The following is a 26,807-nucleotide window of genomic DNA, read 5'->3' as shown; positions in this document are numbered from 1 at the left end:
ATAATATTAACCTCCAGCCTAGTAATAGTGGATATTAACTTAAGCAGAAATAAACCTCAACTGTCAGAATGAACATGGTTCAGTCCTGGATGTGATTAACAGCAGCAATTACAACAGAATCCAAAACCTGCAGTCACTTGTGAACTCGCTGGTGTCAGCAGGTTGGATGACTGAGTGAATCCCTTCCCACACACTGTGCAGGTGAACGCCCTCTCCCCAGTGTGAACTCACTGGTGTCTCAGCAGGGTGGATGAATCAATGATTCCCTTCCCACACACGTAGCAGGTGAACTGTCTCTCCCCAGTGTGAACTCGCTGGTGTACAATGAGATGGGATGACTGCCTGAACCTTTTCCCACAGTGAGAGCAACTGAATGGTTCATCATCAGTGTGAACTCGCTGGTGTTGAATCAGTTCCTCAGAGCTTTTAAAGCAGTTCGCACAGTTGGAGCATTTAAAAGGTCTCTTGTCAGTGTGAACTTGCTGGTGTCTCAGAAGGTGGGCTGAATTAGTGAATCCCTTCCCACACACGGAGCAGGTGAACGGCATCTCCCCAGTGTGAGCTCGCTGGTGTTCAATGAGATTGGATGAACACCTGAACTACTTCCCACAGTGAGAGCAACTGAATGGTCTCTCGTCAGTGTGAACTCACTGGTGGTGAATCAGTTCCTCAGAGCTTTTAAAGCAGTTCGCACAGTCGGAGATTTAAAAGGTCTCTCGTCAGTGTGAACTCGCTGGTGTCTCAGAAGGTGGGCTGAATTAGTGAATCCCTTCCCACACACGGAGCAGGTGAACGGCCTCTCCCTGGTGTGAACTCGCTGGTGTCTCAGCAGGGTGGATGAACGAGTGAATCCCTTCCCACACACGAAGCAGGTGAACTGCCTCTCTCCAGTGTGACTGCGTCGATGAGTTTCCAGCTCAGAAGGGTAATTGAATCCCTTCCCACAGTCCCCACATTTCCACAGTTTTTCCATGGTGCGGGTGTCCTTGTGTCTCTTTAGGTTGGACGATTGGCTGACGCCTCGTCCACACACAGAACACATGTACGGTTTCTCCCCGCTGTGAATGGTGCGATGTTTTTTCTGGCTGTGTAACTGGTTAAAGCTCTTTCCACAGTCAGTGCACTGGAACACTCTCACTCGGGTGTGTGTGTCTCGGTGCTTTTCCAGTCACACTGATGTTTGAAATCTTTTCCCACAGACAGAACAGACAAACATTTCTCCTTCCACATTCAAAGGCCGATGATCTTCTTCAGGTCCTGATGAATGGAGTGACTGTCAGATCTTGACGTGATGTTTGGTTTAAGTTTCCCGTCTGCAAATCCGCCCCTTCTAATGCCCTGTAAAAGGAGTTTACAAAAGTCATCACTAAGTACAGGATAGAAATTCAGAACAGACACTTCTAGTTTCTATACAACGTTCCTTCACACATGGGGATTCTAGCCCTGGGACTGTACATGGTGATCACTGAACACAAAACCCAGGCTGTTAATCATTTTCAGCCACTTGACTTAGTATGTGTCCCACAGCATCTCTCTCACTTTTAATGTGTGAATAGAGCATCGCGCCTGCAAAGCTGGTTTTAAATTTACTTACCAAATGCATTCAACAAAAGATGAACAAGTAAACACGTCCCAGCCCATTGATCCAGCTCTACATACACAGGAGGAAGTCCGTTCTCGAACTGCTCGAGTGGATGAAATAAAGAAAGATCCCATATGTAAGAGTCCCTCGAATCCTTTGTAAAGACCTTTCAAAACCTGACCGGCTCCTTCCTTATTCTAGAATTCCCCATCCCTGTGGGAGTCGATGTTGGTCAAAAACTGCTAATTGGACATTTTTATCTGATTTTTCAGCTGTTTCAAGCTGACCAGGTTCTTCTCTCGGAGAATCTCCAAGAAGACTCTTTGATTTAAATACAGCTCTACCCTCTTTTATATCTGGGATTAGAGTTTACAGGAATTTGAATACTTGACCACTCAAATTTAAAATGGCCGGTCAATGATATACAGACTGAACCAATCAAAAAGCTCTGGGTCAGTTTGAATTATTCATCTCTCCAGCCGGTAACCGATGAAACTTGTAACACTGAGGCTGAAATTCCACTTCCGGGAGCTGGGTTCCAGTTCCGGGACTGTACATGGGGATTCTAACCCTGGGATTGTACATGGGGATTCTCACCCTGGGGCTGTACATGGGGATTCTCACCCTGGGGCTGTACATGGGGATTCTAACCCTGGGACCGTACATGGGGATTCTGACCCCGGGACTGTACATGGGGATTTTAACCCCGGGACTGTAGATGGGGATTCTAACCCTGGGGCTGTACATGGGGATTCTGACCCTGGGTCTGTACATGGGGATTCTAACCCTGGGACTGTACATGGGGATTCTAACCCTGGGACTGTACATGGGGATTCTGACCCTGGGTCTGTACATGGGGATTCTAACCCTGGGATTGTACATGGGGATTCTAACGCTGGGAATGTACATGGGGATTCTGACCCTGGGACTGTACATGGGGATTCTGACCCTGGGTCTGTACATGGGGATTCTAACCCCGGGACTGTACATGGGGATTCTAACCCTCGGACTGTACATGGGGATGCTAACCCTGGGACTGTACATGGGGTTTCTAACCCTGGGACTGTACATGGGGATTCTAACCCTTGGACTGTACATGGGGATTCTAACCCTGGGACTGTACTTGGGGATTCTAACCCTGGGACTGTACATGGGGATTCTAACCCTGGGACGGTACATGGGGATTCTAACCCTGGGACTGTACATGGGGATTCAAACCCTGGCACTGTACATGGGGATTCTAAGCCTGGGACTGTGCATGGGGATTCCAAACCTGGGACTGTACATGGGGATTCTAACCCTGGGACTGTACATGGGGACTCTGACCCTGGGACTGTACATGGGGATTCTCACCCCGGGACTGTACATGGGGATTCTCACCCCAGGACTGTACATGGGGGTTCTAGCCCCGGGACTGTACATGGGGATTCTAAACCTGGGACTGTACATGGGGATTCTAACCCTGGGACAGTACATGGGGATTCTAAACCTGGGACTGTACATGGGAATTCAAACCCTGCGACTGTACATGGGGATTCTGACCCTGGGACTGTACATGGGGATTCTAACCCTGGGACTGTACCTGGGGATTCTAACCCTGGGACTGTACCTGGGGATTCTAACCCTGGGACTGTACCTGGGGATTCTAACCCTGGGACTGTACATGGGGATTCTAACCCTGGGACTGTACATGGGGATTCTAAACCTGGGACTGTACTTGGGGATTCTAACCCTGGGACTGTACATGGGGATTCTAACCCTGGGACTGTACATGGGGATTCTAACCCTGGGACTGTACATTGGGATTCTAACCCTGGGACTGTACATGGGGATTCTAACCCTGGGACTGTACATGGGGATTCTAACCCTGGGACTGTACATGGGGATTCTAACCCTGGGACTGTAAATGGGGATTCTAATCCCGGGACTATACATGGGGATTCTACCCCTGGGACTGTACATGGGGATTCTAACCCTGGGACTGTACATGGGGATTCTAACCCTAGGACTGTACATGGGGATTGTAACCCTGGGACTGTACATGGGGATTCTAACCCTGGGACTGTACATGGGGATTCTAACCCTTGGACTGCACATGGGGATTCTAACCCTGGAACTGTACATGGGGATTCTAACCCTGGGACTGTACATGGGGATTCTAACCCTTGGACTGTACATGGGGATTCTAACCCTGGGACTGTACGTGGGGATTCTAAACCTGGGACTGTACGTGGGGGTTCTAACCCCGGGACTCTACATTGGGATTCTAACCCCGGGACTGTACATGGGGATTCTAACACTAGGACTGTACATGGGGATTCTAACCCCGGGACAATACATGGGAATTCTAACCCTGGGACTGTACATGGGAATTCAAACCCTGGGACTGTACATTGGGATTCTAAACCTGGGACTGTACAAGGGGATTCTAACCCTGGGCCAGTACTTGGGGATTCTAACCCTGGGACTGTACATGGGGATTCTAACCCTGGGACTGCACATGGGAATTCTAATCCTGGGACTGCACAAGGCGATTCTAAACCTGGGACTGCACATGGTGATTCTAAACCTGGGAATGTACATGGGGATTCTGACCCTGGGACTGTACATGGGGATTCTAACCCTGGGACTGTACAAGGGGATTCTAACCCTGGGTCTGTACCTGGGGATTCTAACCCTGGGACTGTACATGGGGATTCTAACCCTGGGACTGTACCTGGGGATTCTAACCCTGGGGCTGTACATGGGGATTCTAACCCTGGGACTGTAAATGGGGATTCTAACCCTGGGACTGTACATGGTGATTCTAACCCTGGGACTGTACATGGGGATGCTAACCCTGGGATTGTACATGGGGATTCTAACCCTGGGACTGTACATGGGGATTCTAACCCTGGGACTGTACATGGGGATTGTAATGCTGGGACTGTACATGGGGATTCTAACCCTGGGACTGCACATGGGGATTCTTACCCTGGGCCTGTACATGGGGATTCTAACCCTGGGACTGTACATGGGGATTCTAACCCTGGGACTGTACATGGGGATTCTAACCCTGGGCCTGTACATGGGGATTCTAACCCTGGGATTGTGCATGGGGATTCTAACCCTGGGACTGTACATGGCGATTCTAACCCTGGGACTGTACATAGGGATTCTAACCCTGGGACTGTACATGGGGATGCTAACCCTGGGATGGTACATGGGGATTCTAACCCTGGGACTGTACATGGGGATTCTAACCCTGGGCTGTACATGGGGATTCTAACCCTCGGACTGTACAGGGGGATTCTAAATCTGGGATTGTACATGGGGATTCTAACCCTGGGACAGTACATGGGGATTCTAAACCTGAGACTGTACATGGGAATTCAAACCCTGGGACTGTACATGGGGATTCTAACCCTGGGACTGTACATGGGGATTCTAACCCTGGGACTGTACTTGGGGATTCTAACCCTGGGACTTTACATGGGGATTCTAACCCTGGGACTGTACATGGGAATTCTAATCCTGGGACTGTACATGGGGATTCTAACCCTGGGACTGTACATGGGGATTCTAACCCTGGGACTGTACTTGGGGATTCTAACCCTGGGACTGTACATGGGGATTCCAACCCTGGGACTGTAAATGGGGATTCTAATCCCGGGACTATACATGGGGATTCTACCCCTGGGACTGTACATGGGGATTCTGACCCTTGGACTGTACATGGGGATTCTAACCCCGGGACTGCACATGGGGATTCTAACCCTGGGACTGTACATGGGGATTGTAACACTGGGACTGTACATGGGGATTCTAACCCTGGGACTGTACATGGGGATTCTAACCCTGGGACTGTACATGGGGATTCTAACCCTGGGACTGTCCATGGGGATTCTAACCCTGGGACTGTACATGGGGATTCTAACCCTTGCACTGTACATGGGGATTCTAACCCTGGGACTGTACATGGGGATTCTAACCCTGGGACTGTACATGGGGATTCTAACCCTGGGACTGTACATGGGGATTCTAACCCTTGGACTGTACATGGGGATTCTAACCCTGGGACTGTACATGGGGATTCTAACCCCGGGACTGTACATGGGGATTCTAACCCCGGGACTCTACATTGGGATTCTAACCCCGGGACTGTACATGGGGATTCTAACACTAGGACTGTACATGGGGATTCTAACCCCGGGACAATACATGGGAATTCTAACCCTGGGACTGTACATGGGAATTCAAACCCTGGGACTGTACATGGGGATTCTAAACCTGGGACTGTACAAGGGGATTCTAACCCTGGGACTGTACATGGGGATTCTAACCCTGGGACTGCACATGGGAATTCTAACCCTGGGACTGCACATGGCGATTCTAACCCTGGGACTGCACATGGTGCTTCTAAACCTGGGAATGTACATGGGGATTCTGACCCTGGGACTGCACATGGGAATTCTAACCCTGGGACTGTACATGGGGATTCTAACCCTGGGACTGCACATGGGGATTCTTACCCTGGGCCTGTACATGGGGATTCTAACCCTGGGACTGTACATTGGAATTCTAACCCTGGGACTGTACATGGTGATTCTAACCCTGGGACTGTACATGGGGATTCTAACCCTGGGACTGTACATGGGGATTGTAAACCTGGGACTGTGCATGGGGATTCTAACCCTGGGGCTGTACATGGGGATGCTAACCCTGGGATTGTACATGGGGATTCTAACCCTGGGACTGTACATGGGGATTCTAACCCTGGGACTTTACATGGGGATTCTAACCCTGGGACTGTACATGGGGATTCTAACCCTTGGACTGTACATGGGGATTCTAAACCTGGGATTGTACATGGGGATTCTAACCCTGGGACAGTACATGGGGATTCTAAACCCGGGACTGTACATGGGGATTCTGACCCTGGGATTGTACATGGGGATTCTAACCCTGGGACTGCACATGGGGATTCTAACCCTGGGACTTAACATGGGGATTCTAACCCTGGGACTTTACATGGGTATTCTAACCCTGGGACTTTACATGGGGATTCTAACCCTGTGACTGTACATGGGGATTCTAACCCTGGGAATGTACATGGGGATTCTAACCACGGGACTGTACATGGGGATTCTAACCCTGGGACTGTACATGGGGATTCTAACCCTGGGATTGTACATGTGGATTCTAACCCTGGGACTGTACATGGGGATACTAACCCGGGGACTGTACATGGGGATTCTAACCCTGGGACTGTACATGGGGATTTTAACCCTGGGACTGTATATGGGGATTCTAACCCTGGGACTGTATATGGGGATTCTAACCCTGGGACTGTACATGGGGATTCTAACACTTGGACTGTACATGGGGATTCTAACCCTGGGATTGTAAATGGGGATTCTAAACCCAGGACTGTAGATTGGGACCAAACCCTGGGACTGTACATGGGGATTCTAACCCTGGGACTGTACATGGGGATTCTCACCCTGGGACTGTACATGGGGATTCTAACCCTGGGGCTGTACATGGGGATTCTAACCCTGGGACTGTACATGGGGATTCTAACCCTGTGACTATATATGGGGATTCTAACCCTGGGACTGTACATGGGGATTCTAACCCTGGGACTGTACATGGGGATTCTAACCCTGGGACTGTACATGGGGATTCTTACCCTGGGATTGTACATGGGGATTCTAACCCTGGGACTGCACATGGGGATTCTAACCCTCGGACTGTACATGGGGATTCTAAACCTGGGACTGTACATGGGGACTCTAACCCTGGGACTGTACATGGGGATTCTAACCCTCGGACTGTACATGGGGATTCTAACCCTGGGTCTGTGCATGGGAATTCTAACCCTGGGACTGTACATGGGGATGCTAACCCTGAGACTGTACATGGCGATTCTAACCCCGGGATTGAACATGGGGATTCTAACCCTTGGACTGCACATGGGGATTCTAACCCTGGGACTGTCCATGGGGATTCTAACCCTGGGACTCTATATGGGGATTCCAACCCTGGGACTGTACATGGGGATTCTAACCCTGGGACTCGACATGGGGATTCTAACCCTGGGACTGTACATTGGGATTCTAAACTTGGGACTGCACATGGGGATTCTAACCCTGGGACTGTACATGGGGATTCTAACCCCAGCATTGTACATGGGGTTCTAACCCTGGGACTGCACATGGGGATTCTAACCCTGGGACTGTACATGGGGATTCTAACCCTGCGACTGCACATGGGGATTCTAACACTGGGACTGTACATGGGGATTCTAACCGTGGGGTTGTACATGGGGATTCTACCCCTCGGGACTGTACATGGGGATTCTAAACCTGGGACTGTACATGGGGATTCTAACCCCGGGACTGTACATGGGGATTCTAACCCTGGGACTGTACATGGGGATGCTAACCCTGAGACTGTACATGGCGATTCTAACCCCGGGATTGTACATGGGGATTCTAACCCTGGGACTGTACATGGGGATTCTAACCCTGGGACTCTACATGGGGATTCTAACCCTGGGACTGTACATGGGGATTCTAACCCTGGGACTGTACATGGGGATTGTAACCCTGGGACTGTATATGGGGATTGTAACCCTGGGAATGTACATGGGGATTCTAACCCTGGGACTGTACATGGGAATTCTAACCCTGGGACTGTACTTGGGGATTCTAACCCTGGGACAGTACATGGGGATTCTAACCCTGGGATTGTAAATGGGGATTCTAAACCCAGGATTGTAGATTGGGATCTAACCCTGGGACTGTACATGGGTATTCTAACCCTGGGACTGTACATGGGGATTCTCACCCTGGGACTGTACATGGGGATTCTAACCCTGGGGATGTACATGGGGATTCTAACCCTGGGACTGTACATGGGGATTCTAACCCTGTGACTATATATGGGGATTCTAACCCTGGGACTGTACATGGGGATTCTAACCCTGGGACTGTACATGGGGATTCTAACCCTGGGATTGTACATGGGGATTCTTACCCTGGGATTGTACATGGGGATTCTAACCCTTGGACTGCACATGGGGATTCTAACCCTCGGACTGTACATGGGGATTCTAACCCTGGGACTGTACATGGGGATTCTAACCCTCGGACTGTAGATGGGGATTCTAACCCCGGGTCTGTACATTGGGATTCTAACCCCGGGACTGTACATGGGTATTCTAACCCTGGGATTGTACATGGGGTTTCTCACCCTGGGACTGTACATGGGGATTCTCATCCTGGGACTATAAATGGGGGTTCTAACCCTGGGACTGTACATGGGGATTCTAACCCTGGGATTGTACATGGTGATTCTAACCCTGGGACTGTACATGGGGATTCTAACCCTGGGACTGTACATGGGGATTCTAACCCTGAGACTGTACATGTGGATTCTAACCCTGGGACTGTTCATGGGGATTCTAACCCTGGGGCTGTACATGGGGATTCTAACCCTGGGACTGTATATGGGGATTCTAACCCTGGGACTGTACATGGGGATTCTAACCCTGGGACTGTACATGGGGATTCTAACCCTGGGACTGTACATGGGGATTCTAACCCTGGGACTGTACATTGGGATTCTAACCCTGGGACTGTACATGGGGATTCTAACCCCGGGTCTGCACATGGGGATTCTAACCCCGGGTCTGCACATGGGGATTCTAACCCAGGGACAGTACATGGGGATTCTAACGCAGGGACAGTACATGGGGATTCTAACCCTGGGACTGTACATGGGGTTCTAACCCTGGGACTGTTCCCGGGGATTCTAACCTTGGGACTGTACATGGGGATTCTAACCCTGGGAATGTACATGGGGATTCTAACCCCGGGACTGTATAATGGGATTCTAACCCTGGGATTGTACATGGGGTTTCTAACCCTGGGACTGTACATGGGGATTCTAACCCCGGGTCTGCACAGAGGGATTCTAACCCCGAGTCTGCACATGGGGATTCTAACCCCGGGACTGCATATGGGAATTCTTACACTGGGACTGTAAATGGGGATTCTAACCCTGGGACTGTACATGGGGATTATAACCCTGTGACTGTACATGGAGATTCTAACCCTGGGACTGTACATGGGGATTCTAAACCTGGGACTGTACATGGGGATTCTAACCCCGGGACTGTACATGGCGATTCTAACCCTGGGACTGTACATGGGGATGCTAACCCTGAGACTGTACATGGGGATTCTAACCCTCGGACTGTACATGGGGATTCTAACCCTGGGACTGTACATGGGGATTCTAACCCTGGGACTGTACATGGGGATTCTAACCCTGGGACTGTACATTCGGATTCTAAACTTGGGACTGCACATGGGGATTCTAACCGTGGGACTGTACATGGGGATTCTAACCCTGGGATTGTACATGGGGCTTCTAACCCTGGCACTGTACATGGGGATTCTAAACTTGGGACTGTACATGGGGATTCTAACCCTGTCACTGTACATGGGGATCCTAACCCTGGGACTGTACATGGGGATTCTAACCCTGGGACTGTCCATGTGGATTCTAACCCCGGGTCTGTACATGGGGATTCTAACCCTGGGACTGTACATGGGGATTATAACCCTGGGACTCTATATGGGGATTCCAACCCTGGGACTGTACATGGGGATTCTAACCCTGGGACTCTACATGGGGATTCTAACCCTGGGACAGTACATGGGGTTCTAACCCTGGGACTGTACATTGGGATTCTAAACTTGGGACTGCACATGGGGATTCTAACCCTGGGACTGTACATGGGGATTCTAACCCCAGCATTGTACATGGGGTTCTAACCCTGGGACTGCACATGGGGATTCTAACCCTGGGACTGTACATGGGGATTCTAACCCTGCGACTGCACATGGGGATTCTAACACTGGGACTGTACATGGGGATTCTAACCCTGGGGTTGTACATGGGGATTCTACCCCTCGGACTGTACATGGGGATTCTAAACCTGGGACTGTACATGGGGATTCTAACCCTGGGACTGGACATGGGGATTCTAACCCTCGGACTGTACATGGGGATTCTAACCCCGGGACTGTACATGGGGATTCTAACCCTGGGACTGTACATGCGGATGCTAACCCTGAGACTGTACATGGCGATTCTAACCCCGGGATTGTACATGGGGATTCTAACCCTGGGACTCTATATGGGGATTCCAACCCTGGGACTGTACATGGGGATTCTAACCCTGGGACTCTACATGGGGATTCTAACCCTGGGACTGTACATGGGGATTCTAACCCTGGGACTGTACATGGGGATTGTAACCCTGGGACTGTACATGGGGATTGTAACCCTGGGACTGTACATGGGAATTCTAACCCTGGGACTGTACTTGGGGATTCTAACCCTGGGACAGTACATGGGGATTCTAACCCTGGGATTGTAAATGGGGATTCTAAACCCAGGACTGTAGATTGGGATCTAACCCTGGGACTGTACATGGGTATCCTAACCCTGGGACTGTACATGGGGATTCTAACCCTGGGGCTGTACATGGGGATTCTAACCCTGGGACTGTACATGGGGATTCTAACCCTGGGACTGTACATGGGGATTCTAACCCTGTGACTATATATGGGGATTCTAACCCTGGGACTGTACATGGGGATTCTAACCCTGGGACTGTACATGGGGATTCTTACCCTGGGATTGTACATGGGGATTCTAACCCTGGGACTGCACATGGGGATTCTAACCCTCGGACTGTACATGGGGATTCTAACCCTGGGACTGTACATGGGGATTCTAACCCTCGGACTGTACATGGGGATTCTAACCCCGGGACTGTACATTGGGATTCTAACCCTGGGACTGTACATGGGTATTCTAACCCTGGGATTGTACATGGGGTTTCTCACCCTGAGACTGTACATGGGGATTCTCAGCCTGGGATTTTAAATGGGGGTTCTAACCCTGGGACTGTACATGGGGATTCTAACCCTGGGATTGTACATGGTGATTCTAACCCTGGGACTGTACATGGGGATTTTAACCCTGTTACTGTGCATGGGGATTCTAACCCTGTGACTGTACATGGGGATTCTAACCCTGAGACTGTACATGTGGATTCTAACCCTGGGACTGTTCATGGGGATTCTAACCCTGGGGCTGTACATGGGGATTCTAACCCTGGGACTGTATATGGGGATTCTAACCCTGGGACTGTACATGGGGATTCTAACCCTGGGACTGTACATGGGGATTCTAACCCCGGGACTGTACATGGGGATTCTAACCCTGGGACTGTACATTGGGATTCTAACCCTGGGACTGTACATTGGGATTCTAACCCTGGGACTGTACATGGGGATTCTAACCCCGGGTCTGCACATGGGGATTCTAACCCCGGGTCTGCACATGGGGATTCTAACGCAGGGACAGTACATGGGGATTCTAACCCTGGGACTGTACATGGGGATTCTAACCCTGGGACTGTACATGGGGATACTAACCCAGGGACAGTACATGGGGATTCTAACACCGGGACTGTTCCCGGGGATTCTAACCTTGGGACTGTACATGGGGATTCTAACCCTGGGAATGTACATGGGGATTCTAACCCTGGGACTGTACATGGCAATTCTAACCCTGGGACTGTACATGGGGATTCTGACCCCGGGACTGTATAATGGGATTCTAACCCTGGGATTGTACATGGGGTTTCTAACCCTGGGACTGTACATGGGGATTCTAACCCCGGGTCTGCACATAGGGATTCCAACCCCGAGTCTGCACATGGGGATTCTAACCCCGGGACTGCACATGGGAATTCTTACACTGGGACTGTAAATGGGGATCCTAACCCTGGGACTGTACATGGGGATTCTAACCCCGGGACTGTACATGGTGATTCTAACCCTGGGACTGTACATGGGGATGCTAACCCTGAGACTGTACATGGGGATTCTAACCCTCGGACTGTACATGGGGATTCTAACCCTGGGACTGTACATGGGCATTCTAACCCTGGGACTGTACATGGGGATTCTAACCCTGGGACTGTACATGGGGATTCTAACCCTGGGACTGTACATTGGGATTCTAAACTTGGGACTGCACATGGGGATTCTAACCCTGGGACTGTACATGGGGATTCTAACCCTGGGATTGTACATGGGGCTTCTAACCCTGGCACTGTACATGGGGATTCTAAACTTGGGACTGTACATGGGGATTCTAACCCTGTAACTGTACATGGGGATCCTAACCCTGGGACTGTACATGGGGATTCTAACCCTGGGACTGTACATGTGGATTCTAACCCCGGGTCTGTACATGGGGATTCTAATCCTGGGACTGTACATGGGGATTCTAACCCCGGGTCTGTACATGGGTATTCTAACCCCGGGACTGTACATGGGGATTCTAACCCCGGGACTGTAAATGGGGATTCTAACCCTGGGACTGTACATGGGGATTCTAACCCCAGCATTGTACATGGGGTTCTAACCTTGGGACTGTACATGGGGATTCTAACCCTGGGACTGTACATGGGGATTCTAACCCTGCGACTGCACATAATGATTCTAACCCCGGGTCTGCACATGGGGATTCTAACCCCGGGTCTGCACATGGGGATTCTAACCCCGGGACTGTACATGGGAATTCTAACCCTGGGACTGTAAATGGGGATTCTAACCCTGGGACTGTACATGGGGATTATAACCCTGTGACTGTAGATGGGGATACTAACCCTGGGATTGTACATGGGGATTTTTACCCTGGGACTGTACATGGGGATTCTAACCATGGGACTGTACATGGGGATTCTAACCCTGGGACTGTACATGGGGATTCTAGCCCCGGGACTGTACTTGGCGATTCTAACCCTGGGACTGTACATGGGGATGCTAACCCTGAGTCTGTACATGGGGATTCTAACCCTCGGACTGTACATGGGGATTCTAACCCTGGGACTGTACATGGGCATTCTAACCCTGGGACTGTACATTGGGATTCTAATCCTGGGACTGTGCATGGGGATTCTAACCCTGGGACTGTAAATGGGGATTCTAACCCTGGGACTGTACATCGGGATTCTAACCCTGGGACTGTACATTGGGATTCTAAACTTGGGACTGCACATGGGGATTCTAACCCTGGGACTGTGCATGGGAATTCTAACCCTGGGACTGTACATATGGATTCTAACCCCAGGTCTGTACATGGGGATTCTAACCCTGGGACTGTACATGGGGATTCTAAGCCCGGGACTGTACATGGGGATTCTAACCCTGGGACTGTACATGGGGATTCTAACCCCGGGTCTGTACATGGGGATTCTAACCCCAGCATTGTACATGGGGTTCTAACCCTGGGACTGCACATGGGGATTCTAACCCTGGGACTGCACATGGGGATTCTAACACTGGGACTGTACATGGGGATTCTAACCCTGGGGTTGTACATGGGGATTCTACCCCTCGGACTGTACATGGGGATTCTAAACCTGGGACTGTACATGGGGATTCTAACCCTGGGACTGTACATGGGGATTCTAACCCTGGGACTGTACATGGGGATGCTAACCCTGAGACTGTACATGGCGATTCTAACCCCGGGATTGTACATGGGGATTCTAACCCTTGGACTGTACATGGGGATTCCAACCCTGGGACTGTACATGGGGATTCTAACCCTGGGACTCTACATGGGGATTCTAACCCTGGGACTGTACATGGGGATTCTAACCCTGGGACTGTACATGGGGATTGTAACCCTGGGACTGTACATGGGTATTCTAACCCTGGGACTGTTCATGGGGATTCTTACCCTGGGACTGTACATGGGGATTCTAACCCTGGGACCGTACATGGGGATTCTAACCCTGGGACTGTACATGGGGATTCTAACTCTGGGTATGTACGTGGGGATTCTAACCCTGGGACTGTACGTGTGGATTCTGTGGTGTATGTAACCGTTCCACCTTTAAGAGAACTATTTTAAGAGTTGCACTACTTTATCTTGGCTGCGGTATGCTGTAATACCGGTGGTGACCACACCGGTAGATAAGTGCTGTGTAATGATTTATTGGGCTGTTCGGCCCTGACCTTCGACTAGTAAAGACCTGTTAAATTTTACTCTTGTGGTCTATGTATTAATTCTCAATATAACACACAGACCTAACAGTGGCGACGAGTACGATCTTACCCTGCGGCAGAGATACAACCAAGGCAGTTTAACGGGCATCGAGAAGGAGGCATCCACCCTCCTCATTCTGCTGAGATAAGACTCGGGTCTGCAGAGCAAAGGAAGAATTCTGACACGAAGCCTTCCATCAGCAACAGGCAGTGATCATCCCTTCTATCATGGTTGTGGGTAAGCCGATCAGCGACGAGCAGCAAGTTGGCCATGTTGACTGTGAAGTAGGGGAGGGAAAAACAGAGGATATAAGGGCGGAGAACTCGACCATGGCCAGGGAAAAGAGCCGGACAGAAGTCGGGGCCAGAGTCGCTGAGACTGGGGCAGCGTAAGGCACGGGAGCCGCGGTGAATGCAAACGCAGCCGGTGTAAAAGACCGGGCTGCAAGCGGGCTGGGAGACGCAACAGCGTCGAGAGAGAGCTCGACCGCGACCGGTGAGAAAGGCCGGGCAGCTACCGAGGCCGCGAGGCGCAGCGACCGGGACGTCGTAAGCGCGGGAGAATTTTTTTTTTTTAAACCGCCGACCGGGACGTCGTAAGCGCGGGAGAAAATAAAAATAATAAAAAAACCGCGGAGAACTCAGCCGCAGCCGGGGGAAAGGACCGGACTGCAAGGGAGCTGGGAGGCACGATTTGAAAACCGCTGGGGAGGGCAAACGCAGCAATACGGCAATCGCCATTACAGCCAGCGGGGGGGGGGAAGAAGACGAGCGTGGGAACGCGCCATTTTGAAAAAAAAAGTTAAAGAAAAATTTCTTTTTGTTTCTCAAGAAGAGTGCGAGGATGCCTAAGCGTGGTAACATCAACAATTTCGATCCCGATGTTGAAGATTGGGCCACGTATGTAGAACGCATAGAGATATATTGTAAGGCAAATAAAATATCAGATGAAGATAAAGCACTAACCTTACTAAACTCAATGGGTGCGAATACATACGGGCTATTGAAGCATCTTCTATCACCAGCTAAACCGACGGATCAGACTTTCGCTAAAATTGTTGCTATCCTGAAAAATCATTTGAACCCCACACCGCTGATGTTAGCAGAACAATTTAAATTTTATGCGAGAACGCAACTGAAAGAGGAAAGCAACGCGGAGTATTTAATTGAACTGCGTAAGCTAGCGAAATACTGCCAGTTTGGGGAAAACCTGACAGAGGCACTGAGAGACAAATTCGTGTGTGGATTGTCGAAAGAAGGAACACAAAAGCGGCTGCTTGAAGAGAATGATCTTACACTTGATAAGGCTGTCACTATTGCAGCATCGCACGAAGCCGCAGCGAGAGGCACTGCGGAAATGCAGCTGAAGGCAGCGGTACTCAGCATAGATCAAATGGCTCTGGGTACAACGAAATGTTATCGTTGTGGAAAGACAACACACGAGCAGAACCAATGCTGGTTTAAAAACCAGGAATGTAGAAAATGTGGCAAGCTTGGTCACATAGCTAAAGTATGCCGGTCAGGAAAGAAGACCAGCAACAAAAAGTCACTGCAGGAAAAGTGCAGAAAGGTACATAAGGTGGCTGAGAAGAGTTCAGATGAACAGAATTCGGATTCAGACTCCAACAGCAAGGAACTGGGTAGTCTGAGAATTCACAATGTGAGTAAGGAAGCCGACCGCCAAACTATCTGGGTCACACTGCAGATAGCAGGAGTCCACGTGAAGATGGAATTGGACACCGGATCGGCGTTGACGGTCATGAATAAGCAAGATTACAAAAAGTTATTCACACATATTCCCCTACGGGATATGGAGATAGTATTGCAGACATACACGGGGCAAAGAGTATACCCCATCGGAAAGATAAAAGTCAAGGTGGTACACAAGGGCAAAGCACACCAAGGAATGGACATATATGTACTACCTGAGGGAGGTCCACCACTTCTGGGACGGGAGTGGCTCAGGAAAATAAATATGGACTGGCACTCCCTAAACGCAATAACGGTAGATTCTGGAAAAAAAGATGTCAAACCTGAACGATTGTCCAGAATATTGGATGAGGCTAAAGAGGTGTTCCAACAGGGACTGGGAACACTGAGAGGAATTAAGGCAAAAATCAAGATTGCAGAACATGCAAACCCAAAAAATTTTCAAAGCCAGACCGGTACCTTATGCGATACGACCTGCTGTGGAAGCTGAGCTGGAAGGGCTAGAACGTTCAGGAGTACTGTCTAAGGTGGACTGGAGTGAGTGGGCCACGCCCATTGTTCCCGTCATGAAGCGTTCATCAAGTAACAAGCCAGGGGAACCGGGGAAGGACCGCATCTGTGGAGACTTCAAGATCACAGTTAATCCGGTGCTTCACACGGTGCAATATCCGCTTCCGCGGATTGAGGATATCTTTGCTTCATTGTCTGGCGGGAAACGCTTCACCAAGATAGACCTGGCGCAAGCGTACTTACAGATGGAAGTTGAGGAAGAGTCGCGCCAGTATCTCACAATCAACACACACAGAGGCTTGTATCGATATAATAGACTGGTTTTTGGAGTGGCTTCGGCTCCAGCAATTTGGCAGAGGGCCATGGAGCAGGTATTACAGGGAATTCCAAGCACTCAATGTTACTTGGACGATATCCTGATTACAGGAGATGACGATGAGGAACACCTTGCAAATTTGAAACTGGTGCTCGCCAGGTTGAAGGAATATGGCCTTCGAGTTAATCGCCAGAAATGTGAGTTCTTTCAGAAACGGATCTCGTACTGTGGTCATGTCATTGACCAGGAGGGGCTGCACAAGTCACCTGACAAGATCGAAGCTGTTGTGAAGGCTCCCGCTCCGGAAAATGTATCCCAGATGAGGTCGTTCCTAGGGTTGATTAACTATTCCCATAAGTTTGTGCCAAATCTATCCACGGTGCTGCACCCGCTGAATGCTCTTTTGCAGAAAGAAGTACCATGGAAGTGGAGCGAGGACTGTAAGAAGGCCTTTCGCAAAAGCAAGGCATTGATCACCTCAGAGGAAGTGTTGGCTCACTTCAACCCAACGCTACCTATTCGTTTAGCTTGTGATGCTTCTCCTTATGGTATAGGAGCAGTACTCTCTCACAAGTTGCCAAATGGCTCGGAAAGGCCAGTCACATTTGCATCCAGATCATTGACCTCCGCGGAGCGCAACTATGCTCAGATAGATAGGGAGGCTCTCAGCCTGGTGTGGGGAGTAAAGAAGTTTAATCATTACCTGCAGGGCCAGAAGTTTACACTGCTGACAGACCACCAGCCGTTGGTATCCATATTCAACCCTAAAAAGGGCGTTTCCATTATGACAGCGCAAAGGCTACAGAGGTGGTCCCTTTTCCTAGGGGCCCACCAATATGACATAGAATACAAAGGATCAAAACAGCATGGGAATGCTGATGGTTTATCGTGCCTACCGTTGCCAACGGTAGAAGAGGCGCCTACAGTGGACCCAGTGGAGATGTTCCACTCAACCATAGTGGAATGTCTACCAGTAACAAATTCTATGATCGAAAAGGAAACAAGAAATGACCCGACTCGCTCACGAGTCTATGATTTAACGGTGAAGGGATGGCCAGCACATGGTGAACTACTGTTGCCAGCATTTTCGCAAAGAAGAGAACAGCTGTCAGTGTGCCGAGGAACTTTGATGTGTGGATCCAGAGTGGTGATTCCACCCAAACTCCAGCATAAAGTGCTAAAGGAGCTTCACGAGGGGCATCTGGGTGGAGTGAAAATGAAGAACCTAGCCAGAGCGTTTGTGTGGTGGCCAGGTAGCGATGGAGACATCGAAGAAATGACCAAGAGCTGTCTAGGATGCCAGAAGGTCCAAAACGCCCCACCACAAGCTCCTCTACATCCATGGGAGTGGCCCTCATCTCCATGGCAAAGGGTACATATCGACTTTGCTGGTCCATTTATGGACTCAATGTTCTTAATCGCGGTGGATGCACACTCCAAGTGGCCGGAGGTAATAAAAATGTCCTCCACCACCACGGAAAAAACCATCACAGTATTAAGGACCATATTTGCCAGGAATGGGCTGCCGGAACAGATCTGTTCTGATAATGGACCGCAATTTGTGTCCGAAGAATTCAGGAAGTTCTTAAAAACAATGGGGTTAAGCACTACACGTCCGCCACATACCATCCCGCCACCAATGGATTAGCTGAAAGGTTTGTCCAGACCTTCAAGAAGGCCATAAAGGCCATGGGGAAGGAAGACATAAATCTACAACATAAGGTAGATAACTTCTTGTTGGCGTACAGGAATGCAACACATGCGGTTACAAACCAAACTCCCGCCATGATGTTTTTCAATAGAAGATTAAGATGCCGGCTGGATTTGATCAAGCCAAACATCAGAAGGGACGTAGAGAACCGACAATTTCAAGGCATGAATGAAAGGCCAACGAGAACCTTCCAGATAGGTCAACAAGTTTTGGCCCGGGACTACCGTACCGAGAAATGGCAGCCTGGAACTATTTGCACACGACTAGGACCGCTGATGTACACCGTGGACATTGGTGAAAGCATAATAAGGCACCATGTTGACCAGATTATAGAGTCATCCGAAAAGGGACAACCTACTCCACAACTCTATACGCCTAATGATGAAGCAGAGATACCCATAGGATCTACCTCCGATCCGGTGATACTGGAATCAGATGAACCCGACACTGGCATTCAAGCCGAATCGACCTTGCCAAAAGAACCTACCACACCACCGAAAACTACTACACCACCGAGGCGTTATCCGGACCGAGTCAGGAAGCCTCCAGAGAGACTGAATCTGTGAACTGTTTTTGCATGAAGTTGTGTATATATGTTATGTTATGTTAATGGGGAATATATACTGTTAAGCTAAAAAGGGAGGATTGTGGTGTATGTAACCGTTCCACCTTTAAGAGAACTATTTTAAGAGTTGCACTACTTTATCTTGGCTGCGGTATACTGTAATACTGGTGGTGACCACACCGGTATATAAGTGCTGTGTAATGATTTATTGGGCAGTTCCGCCCTGACCTTCGACTAGTAAAGACCTGTTAAAGTTTACTCTTGTGGTCTGTGTATTAATTCTCAATATAACACACAGGCTTAACAGATTCTAACCCTGGGACTATACTTTGGGATTCTAACCCTGGGACTGTACGTGGGGATTCTAACCCTGGGATTGTACAGGGGGATTCTAACCCTGGGACTGTACATGGGGATTCTAACCCTGGGAATGTACATGGGGATTCTAACCCTGGGACTGCACATGGGGATTCTAACCCTGGGACTGTATATGGGGATTCTAACCCCGGGACTGTACATGGGGATTCTAACCCTGGGACTGTACATGGGGATTCTAACCCTGGGACTGTACATGGGGATTCTAACCCTGGGACAATACATGGGGATGCTAAACCTGAGACTGTACATGGGGATTCTAACCCCGGGATTGTACATGGGGATTCTAACCCTTGGACTGTACATGGGGATTCTAACCCTGGGACTGTACATGGGGATTCTAACTCTGGGACTCTATATGGGGATTCTAACCCTGGGACCGTACATGGGGATTCTAACCCTGGGACTCTACATGGGGATTCTAACCCTGGGACTGTACATGGGGATTCTAACCCTGGGAATGTACATGGGGATTGTAACCCTGGGACTGGACATGGGGATTCGAACCCTGGGTCTGTACATGGGGATTCTAACCCTGGGACTGTACATGGGGATTCTACCCTGGGACTGTACATGGGGATTCTAACACTGGGATTGTACATGGGGATTCTAACCCCGGGACTGTACATGGGGATTCTAACCCTGAGACTGTACATGGGGATTCTAACCCCGGGACTGTACATGGGGATTCTAACCCTGGGATTGTACATGGGGATTCTAACCCTGGGACTGTACTTGGGGATTCTAACCCTGGGACTGTACATTGGGATTCTAACCCCGGGACTGTACATCGGGATTCTAACCCTGGGACTGTACATCGGGATTCTAACCCTGGGAATGTACGTGGGGATTCTAACCCTGGGACTGTACGTGGGGATTCTAACCCTGGGACTGTACGTGGGGATTCTAACCGTGGGACTGTACATGGGGATTCTAACCCTGGGACTGTACATGGGGATTCCAACCCTGGGACTGTACATGGGGATTCTAACCCCGGGACTCTACATGGTGATTCTAACCCAGGGACTGTACATGGGGATTCTAACCCCGGGACTGTACATGGGGATTCTAACCGCGGGACTGTACATGGGGATTCTAACCGCGGGACTGTACATGGGGATTCTAACCCTGGGATTGTACATGGGGATTCTAACCCTGGGACTGTACATGGGGATTCTAACCCTGGGACTGTACATGGGGATTCTAACCCTGGGACTGTACGTGGGGATTCTAACTCTGGGAATGTACATGGGGATTCTAACCCTGGGACTGTACGTGTGGATTCTAACCCTGGGACTGTACGTTGGGATTCTAACCCTGGGACTGTACGTGGGGATTCTAACCCTGGGGCTGTACAGGGGGATTCTAACCCTGGGACTGTACATGGGGATTCTAACCCTGGGACTTTACATGGGGATGCTAACCCTGGGACTGTACATGGGGATTCTAAACCTGGGACTGTACATGGGGATTCTAACCCTGGGAATGTACATGGGGTTTATAACCCTGGGACTGTACATGGGGATTCTAACCCTGGGACTTTAAATGGGGATTCTAACCCTGGGACTTTAAATGGGGATTCTAACCCTGGGACTGTACAATGGGATTCTAACCCTGCGACTGTACATGGGGATTCTAACCCTGGAACTGTACTTGGGGATTCTAACCCTGGGACTGTACATGGGGATTCTAACCCTGGGACTGTACATGGGGATTCTAACCCTGGGACTGTACATGGGGATTCTAACCCTGGGACTGTACATGGGGATTCTAACCCTGGGACTGTACATTGGGGCGCAGCTCTGAAAGAATGAAAGATTTGCATTTCTGTGGTGCCTTTCACAACCTTGAACATCCCAAAGCGATTTCTAGCCAATGAAGTGCTTTTTGAAGTGTAGTCAGTGTTGCAGTGTAGGACAGGTGACAGCCAGTTTGTGCACAGTAGGCTCCCGCAAACAGCAATGTGATAATGACCAGATAATCTTTTTTTATAATGATGTTGATTGAGGGATAACTCCCCTGCTCTTCTACGAAATAGTGTCCTGGGATCTTTAATGCCCACCTGAGAGAGCAGACGGGGCCTCGGTTTAACGTCGCATCTGAAAAAGCGCCACCTCTGACAGTGCAGCACTCCCTCAGCACTGCACTGGAGTTTCAGCCTAGATTTCTGCGCTCAAGTCTCTGGAGTGGGACTTGAACCCACAACCTTCTGACCCTCTTCTCTTACAATTCTATGGCATATAAACTCTAAGCTTAGCACTTACCAGCGCCTTCAGGAGAGATGGTGAGAAATCCCCTGTGTGGAGAGTGAGAATACAATAACTGAGACATTGATTGTCACTCCCGGGCACTAGGGCCTGGTTGGAAGCCCCGTCCACACTATGTTCCTGTACTAAGATGGTCGCGCATGCATCCGGTTACACACAGAGTCAGAATGGCATCTCACAGGAACGTTCCGCACTCCTTTACAAAGATGGCGGCCGTTAACCAGGGCCTGCTCGTGGAAGAAATCCCCCCCAGCTGCAAACACGGGATCTTCAGGTTATTATTAGTGGCTTGTGGCCTACACAAGTTGTTTATGAAATCTCCTCAACCATTCACAGGTCCATTACTCCCCTGCACCTCTGGTTTTTACCCACTGTGGAATCGCTCGAACGGCCTCTGATCCTCCATCAGTCTCCAGTACCGTACTGCACATGCTCAATATAAGGCCCGCCCCTCCCCTTTCACACATGCGCGCTGGGCTGCTCTAGATGCAGTATGATGCGGATACATGATTTTTAGTCATGTCTAGGATCAGGGCGTCGCTGGATGGCCCAGCATTTATTGCCCATCCCTAGTTGGCCTTGAGAAGGTGGTGGTGAGCCGCCTTCTTGAACCACAGCAGTCCGTGTGGTGAAGGTGCTCCCACAGTGCTGTTAGGGAGTTCCAGCATTTTGACCCAGCGACGAACAAGGATCAGCGATATATTTCTAAGTCAGGATAGTGTGTGACTTGGAGGGGAACTTGGAGGTGGTGGTGTTCCCATGCACCTGCTGCACTTGTCTTTCTCGGTGGAAGAGGTCGCGGGTTTGGGAGGTGCTGCCGAAGAAGCCTTGGCGTGTTGCTGCAGTGCATCTTGTTAATGGTAAACACTGCAGCCACGGTACGACGGTGGTGGAGGGAGTGAATGTTTAAGGTGGTGGATGGGGTGCCAATCAAGCGGGCTGCTTTGTCCTGGATGGTGTCGAGCTTCTGGAGTCTTGTTGGAGCTACACTCATCCAGGCAAATGTGAAGTTATCCACTTTAGTAGGAAAAACAGAAAGGCAGAGTATTATTTCAATGGTGATAGATTGGGAAATGTTGATGTACAGAGGGACCTGGGTGTCCTTGTACACCAGTCACTGAAAGCAAACATGCAGGTGCAGCAAGCAGTTAGGATGGCAAATGGTTTGTTGGCCTTCATTGCAAGAGGATTTGAGTACAGGAGCAAGAATGTCTTACTACAGTTGTACAGGGCCTTGGTGAGACCACACCTGGAGTACTGTGTGCCGTTTTGGTCTCCTTACTTAAGAAAGGATATACTTGCCTTAGAGGGAGTGCAGCAAAGGTTCACCAGACTGATTCCTGGGATGGCAGGACTGTCGTATGAGGAGAGATTGGACCGACTAGGCCTGTATTCATGAGAGTTTAGAAGAATGGGAGGGGATCTCATTGGAACGTATAAAATTCTGACAGGGCTAGACAGACTGGATGCAGGGAGGAGGTTTCCCCTGGCTGGGGTGGTCTTGAACGAGGGGTCACAGTCTCAGGATACGGGGTGGGACATTTAGGACTGAGATGAGGAGAAATTTCTTCACTCAGAGGGTGGGGATCCTGTGAAATTCTCTACCACAGAAGGCTGTGGAGGCCAAGCCACTGAATATATTTAAGAAGGAAATAGATAGATTTCCAGACACAAAGGCATCAAGGGGTATGGGGAGAGAATGGGAATATGGTATTGAGATAGAGGATCAGCCTTGATCATATTGAATGGTGGAGCAGGCTCAAAGGGCTGAATGGCCTACTCCTGCTCCTATTTTTCTATGTTTCTATGATATGGGCTTGGCTATATGGAGCACAAGATCAAAATCTCCAGATGAGACCAGAATAGGGACTGTGGGAAGCTGTGAAGAGGACTGTAAGTGACTTCAGTGTGAATACACAGGTTAGTAAATGGGGCATGTAGATGTCAATGAAATTTAACGCAGTGAATTATAAGGTGATGCATTTTGGCTGGCAGAAAAAAGTAGGAAATCTACATTAAATGGTAAAACTTTTAAAGGTATGGAGGAGCAGAGGGACTTTGGGGTGTAAGATTCTAGCAAATGCCTTGTCTTATTAATTAGCAGAACTGAGAGTCTCATGTCACCAACTTTAATACCTTATTCGGAAATATAAGGTCAGCAGATTCTCTGTCCTCTACCGTACCTTATATTGATCCTCTATCAGAGTAAACATGCAAGTCCCGCGTGTCCACAGTAACTTAGAAACATAGAAACATAGAAGATAGGAGCAGGAGTAGGCCATTCGGCCCCTCGAGCCTGCTCCGCCATTCAATGAGATCATGGCTGATCATCCAAACTCAGTACCCTGTCCCTGCCTTCTCCCCATATCCCTTGATCCCTTTAGCCTTAAGAAATATATCTAAATCCTTCTTGAATATATTTAATGAATTGGCCTCTACTGCCTTCTGTGGTAGAGAATTCCACAGGTTCACCACTCTCTGGGTGAAGAAATTCCTCCTCATCTCTGTCCTAAATGGCTTACCCCTTATCCTTAGACTGTGACCCCTGGTTCTGGACTCCCCAGCCATCAGGAACATCCTTCCTGCATCTACTCTGTCTAGTTCTGTTAGAATTTTATAAGTTTCAGTGAGATCCCTTCTCATTCTTCTAAACTCCAGCGACCCAATCTCTCTTCATACGTCATTCCTGCCATCCCAGGTATCAGTCTGGTGAATCTTCGCTGCACTCCCTCCATGGCAAGAACATCCTTCCTCAGATAAGGCGACCAAGACTGCACACAATACTCAAGCTGTGGTCTCACCAAGGCCCTGTACAACTGCAGCAAGACATCCTTGTTCCTGTACTCGAACCCTTTCATAGAAACATAGAAGATAGGAGCAGGAGTAGGCCATTCGGCCCTTCGAGCCTGCTCCGCCATTCAATGAGATCATGGCTGATCATCCAAATTCATCACCCTGTCCCTGCCTTCTCCCCATATCCCTTGATCCCTTTAGCCTCAAGAAATATATCTAACTCTTTCTTGAATATATTTAATGAATTGGCCTCCTCTGCCCTCTGTGGCAGAGAATTCCACAGGTTCACCACTCTCTGGGTGAAGAAACTCCTCCTCATTTCAGTCCTAAATGGCTTACCCCTTATCCTTAGACTGTGACCCCTGGATCTGGACTCCCCGGCCATCAGAAACATCCTTTCTGCATCTAGTCTGTCCAGACCTGACAGAATTTTATAGGTTTCGATGAGATCCCCTCTCAATCTTCTAAACTCCAGTGACTTTAAGCCCAATCGACACAGTATCTCCTCGTACGTCACTCCTGCCATCCCAGGTATCAGCCTGGTGAATCTTCGCTGCACTCCCTCCATGGCAAGAACATCCTTCCTCAGGTAAGGTGACCAAACCTGCACACAATACTCAAGGTGCGGTCTCACCAATGCCCTGCACAACTGCAGCAAGACATCCTTGTTCTTGTACTTGAACCCTCTTGCTACGAAGGCCAACATACCATTTGCCTTCATAACCGCCTGCTGCACCTGCATGCTTACCTTCACTTACAATCTATATTAACGATTTGGAGGAAGGGACCGAGTGCAACATATCCAAGTTTGCCGACGATACAAAGATGGGAGGGAAAGCAGTGAGTGAGGAGGACATAAAAAACCTGCAAAAAGGACATAGACAGGCTAAGTGAGTGGGCAGAGATTTGGCAGATGCAATATAATGTTGGAAAGTGTGAGATTATGCACTTTGGCAGAAAAAATCAAAGAGCAAGTTATTATCTAAATGGAGAGAAACTGCAAAGTGCTACAGTACTAAGTGATCTGGGGGTCCTGGTGCATGAAACACAAAAAGTTAGTATGCAGGTGCAGCAGGTGATCAGGAAGGCCAATGGAATCTTGGCTTTTATTGCAAGGGGGATGGAGTATAAAAACAGGGAAGTCTTGCTGCAGTTATACAGGGTATTGGTGAGGCCACACCTGGAATACTGCGTGCAGTTTTGGTTTCCATATTTAAGAAAAGATATACTTGCTCTCGAGGCGGTTCAGAGAAGGTTCACTCGGTTGATTCCAGAGATGAGGGGGTTGACGTATGAGGAAAGGTTGAGTAGGTTGGGACTCTACTCATTGGAGTTCAGAAGAATGAGAGGCGATCTTATCGAAACATAAAAGATTGTGAGGGGGCTTGATCGGGTGGATGCGGTGAGGATGATTCCACTGATGGGTGAGATTAGAACTAAGGGGCATAATCTTAGAATAAGGGGCTGCCCTTTCAAAACTGAGATGAGGAGAAACTTCTTCACTCAGAGGGTAGAAAATCTCTGGAATTTGTTACCCCAGAGAGCTGTGGAAGCTGCAACATTAAATAAATTTAAAATGGAGATAGACATTTTCCTAGCAGATAAGGGAATTAGGGGTTACGGGGAGAGGGCAGGGAAGTGGACGTGAGACTAGATTCAGATCAGCCATGATCCTATTGAATGGTGCAGCAGGCCCGAGGGGCCATATGGCCTACTTCTGCTCCTATTTCTTATGTTCTTATTATTATGTCCGTGTATAATTGAGACATGGACTGCAGGAGTTGATTATAACAAGTCTTTACTGAATGGAGACAACCTGGAAACTGAAACTACAGAAGCCTGCTAGGGCCT

General features: G+C 49.4%; 1 protein-coding gene across 1 annotated transcript in view; it reads right to left on the bottom strand.

Moving 5' to 3' along the window:
- Positions 1 to 566: 566 nt before the first annotated feature.
- The window catches only part of LOC147091569 (uncharacterized), a 51,438-nt gene continuing 25,197 nt past the window's right edge, over positions 567 to 26,807 (bottom strand). The window contains exon 2 of the mRNA XM_085976812.1: positions 567 to 1,338. Within this exon, the coding sequence (XP_085832938.1) occupies positions 662 to 1,042 (381 nt within the window). The 5' untranslated portion in view covers positions 1,043 to 1,338 and the 3' untranslated portion in view covers positions 567 to 661. The remainder of the gene's footprint in view (positions 1,339 to 26,807) is intronic.

The sequence above is a fragment of the Somniosus microcephalus genome, unplaced genomic scaffold (genome assembly GCF_052327205.1).
Source record: "Somniosus microcephalus isolate GS21.2 unplaced genomic scaffold, FLI_Smic_1.0 unresolved_chr3, whole genome shotgun sequence".
Classification (NCBI taxonomy): Eukaryota; Metazoa; Chordata; class Chondrichthyes; order Squaliformes; family Somniosidae; genus Somniosus; species Somniosus microcephalus.
This window is presented reverse-complemented; position numbering and strand designations above follow the sequence as displayed.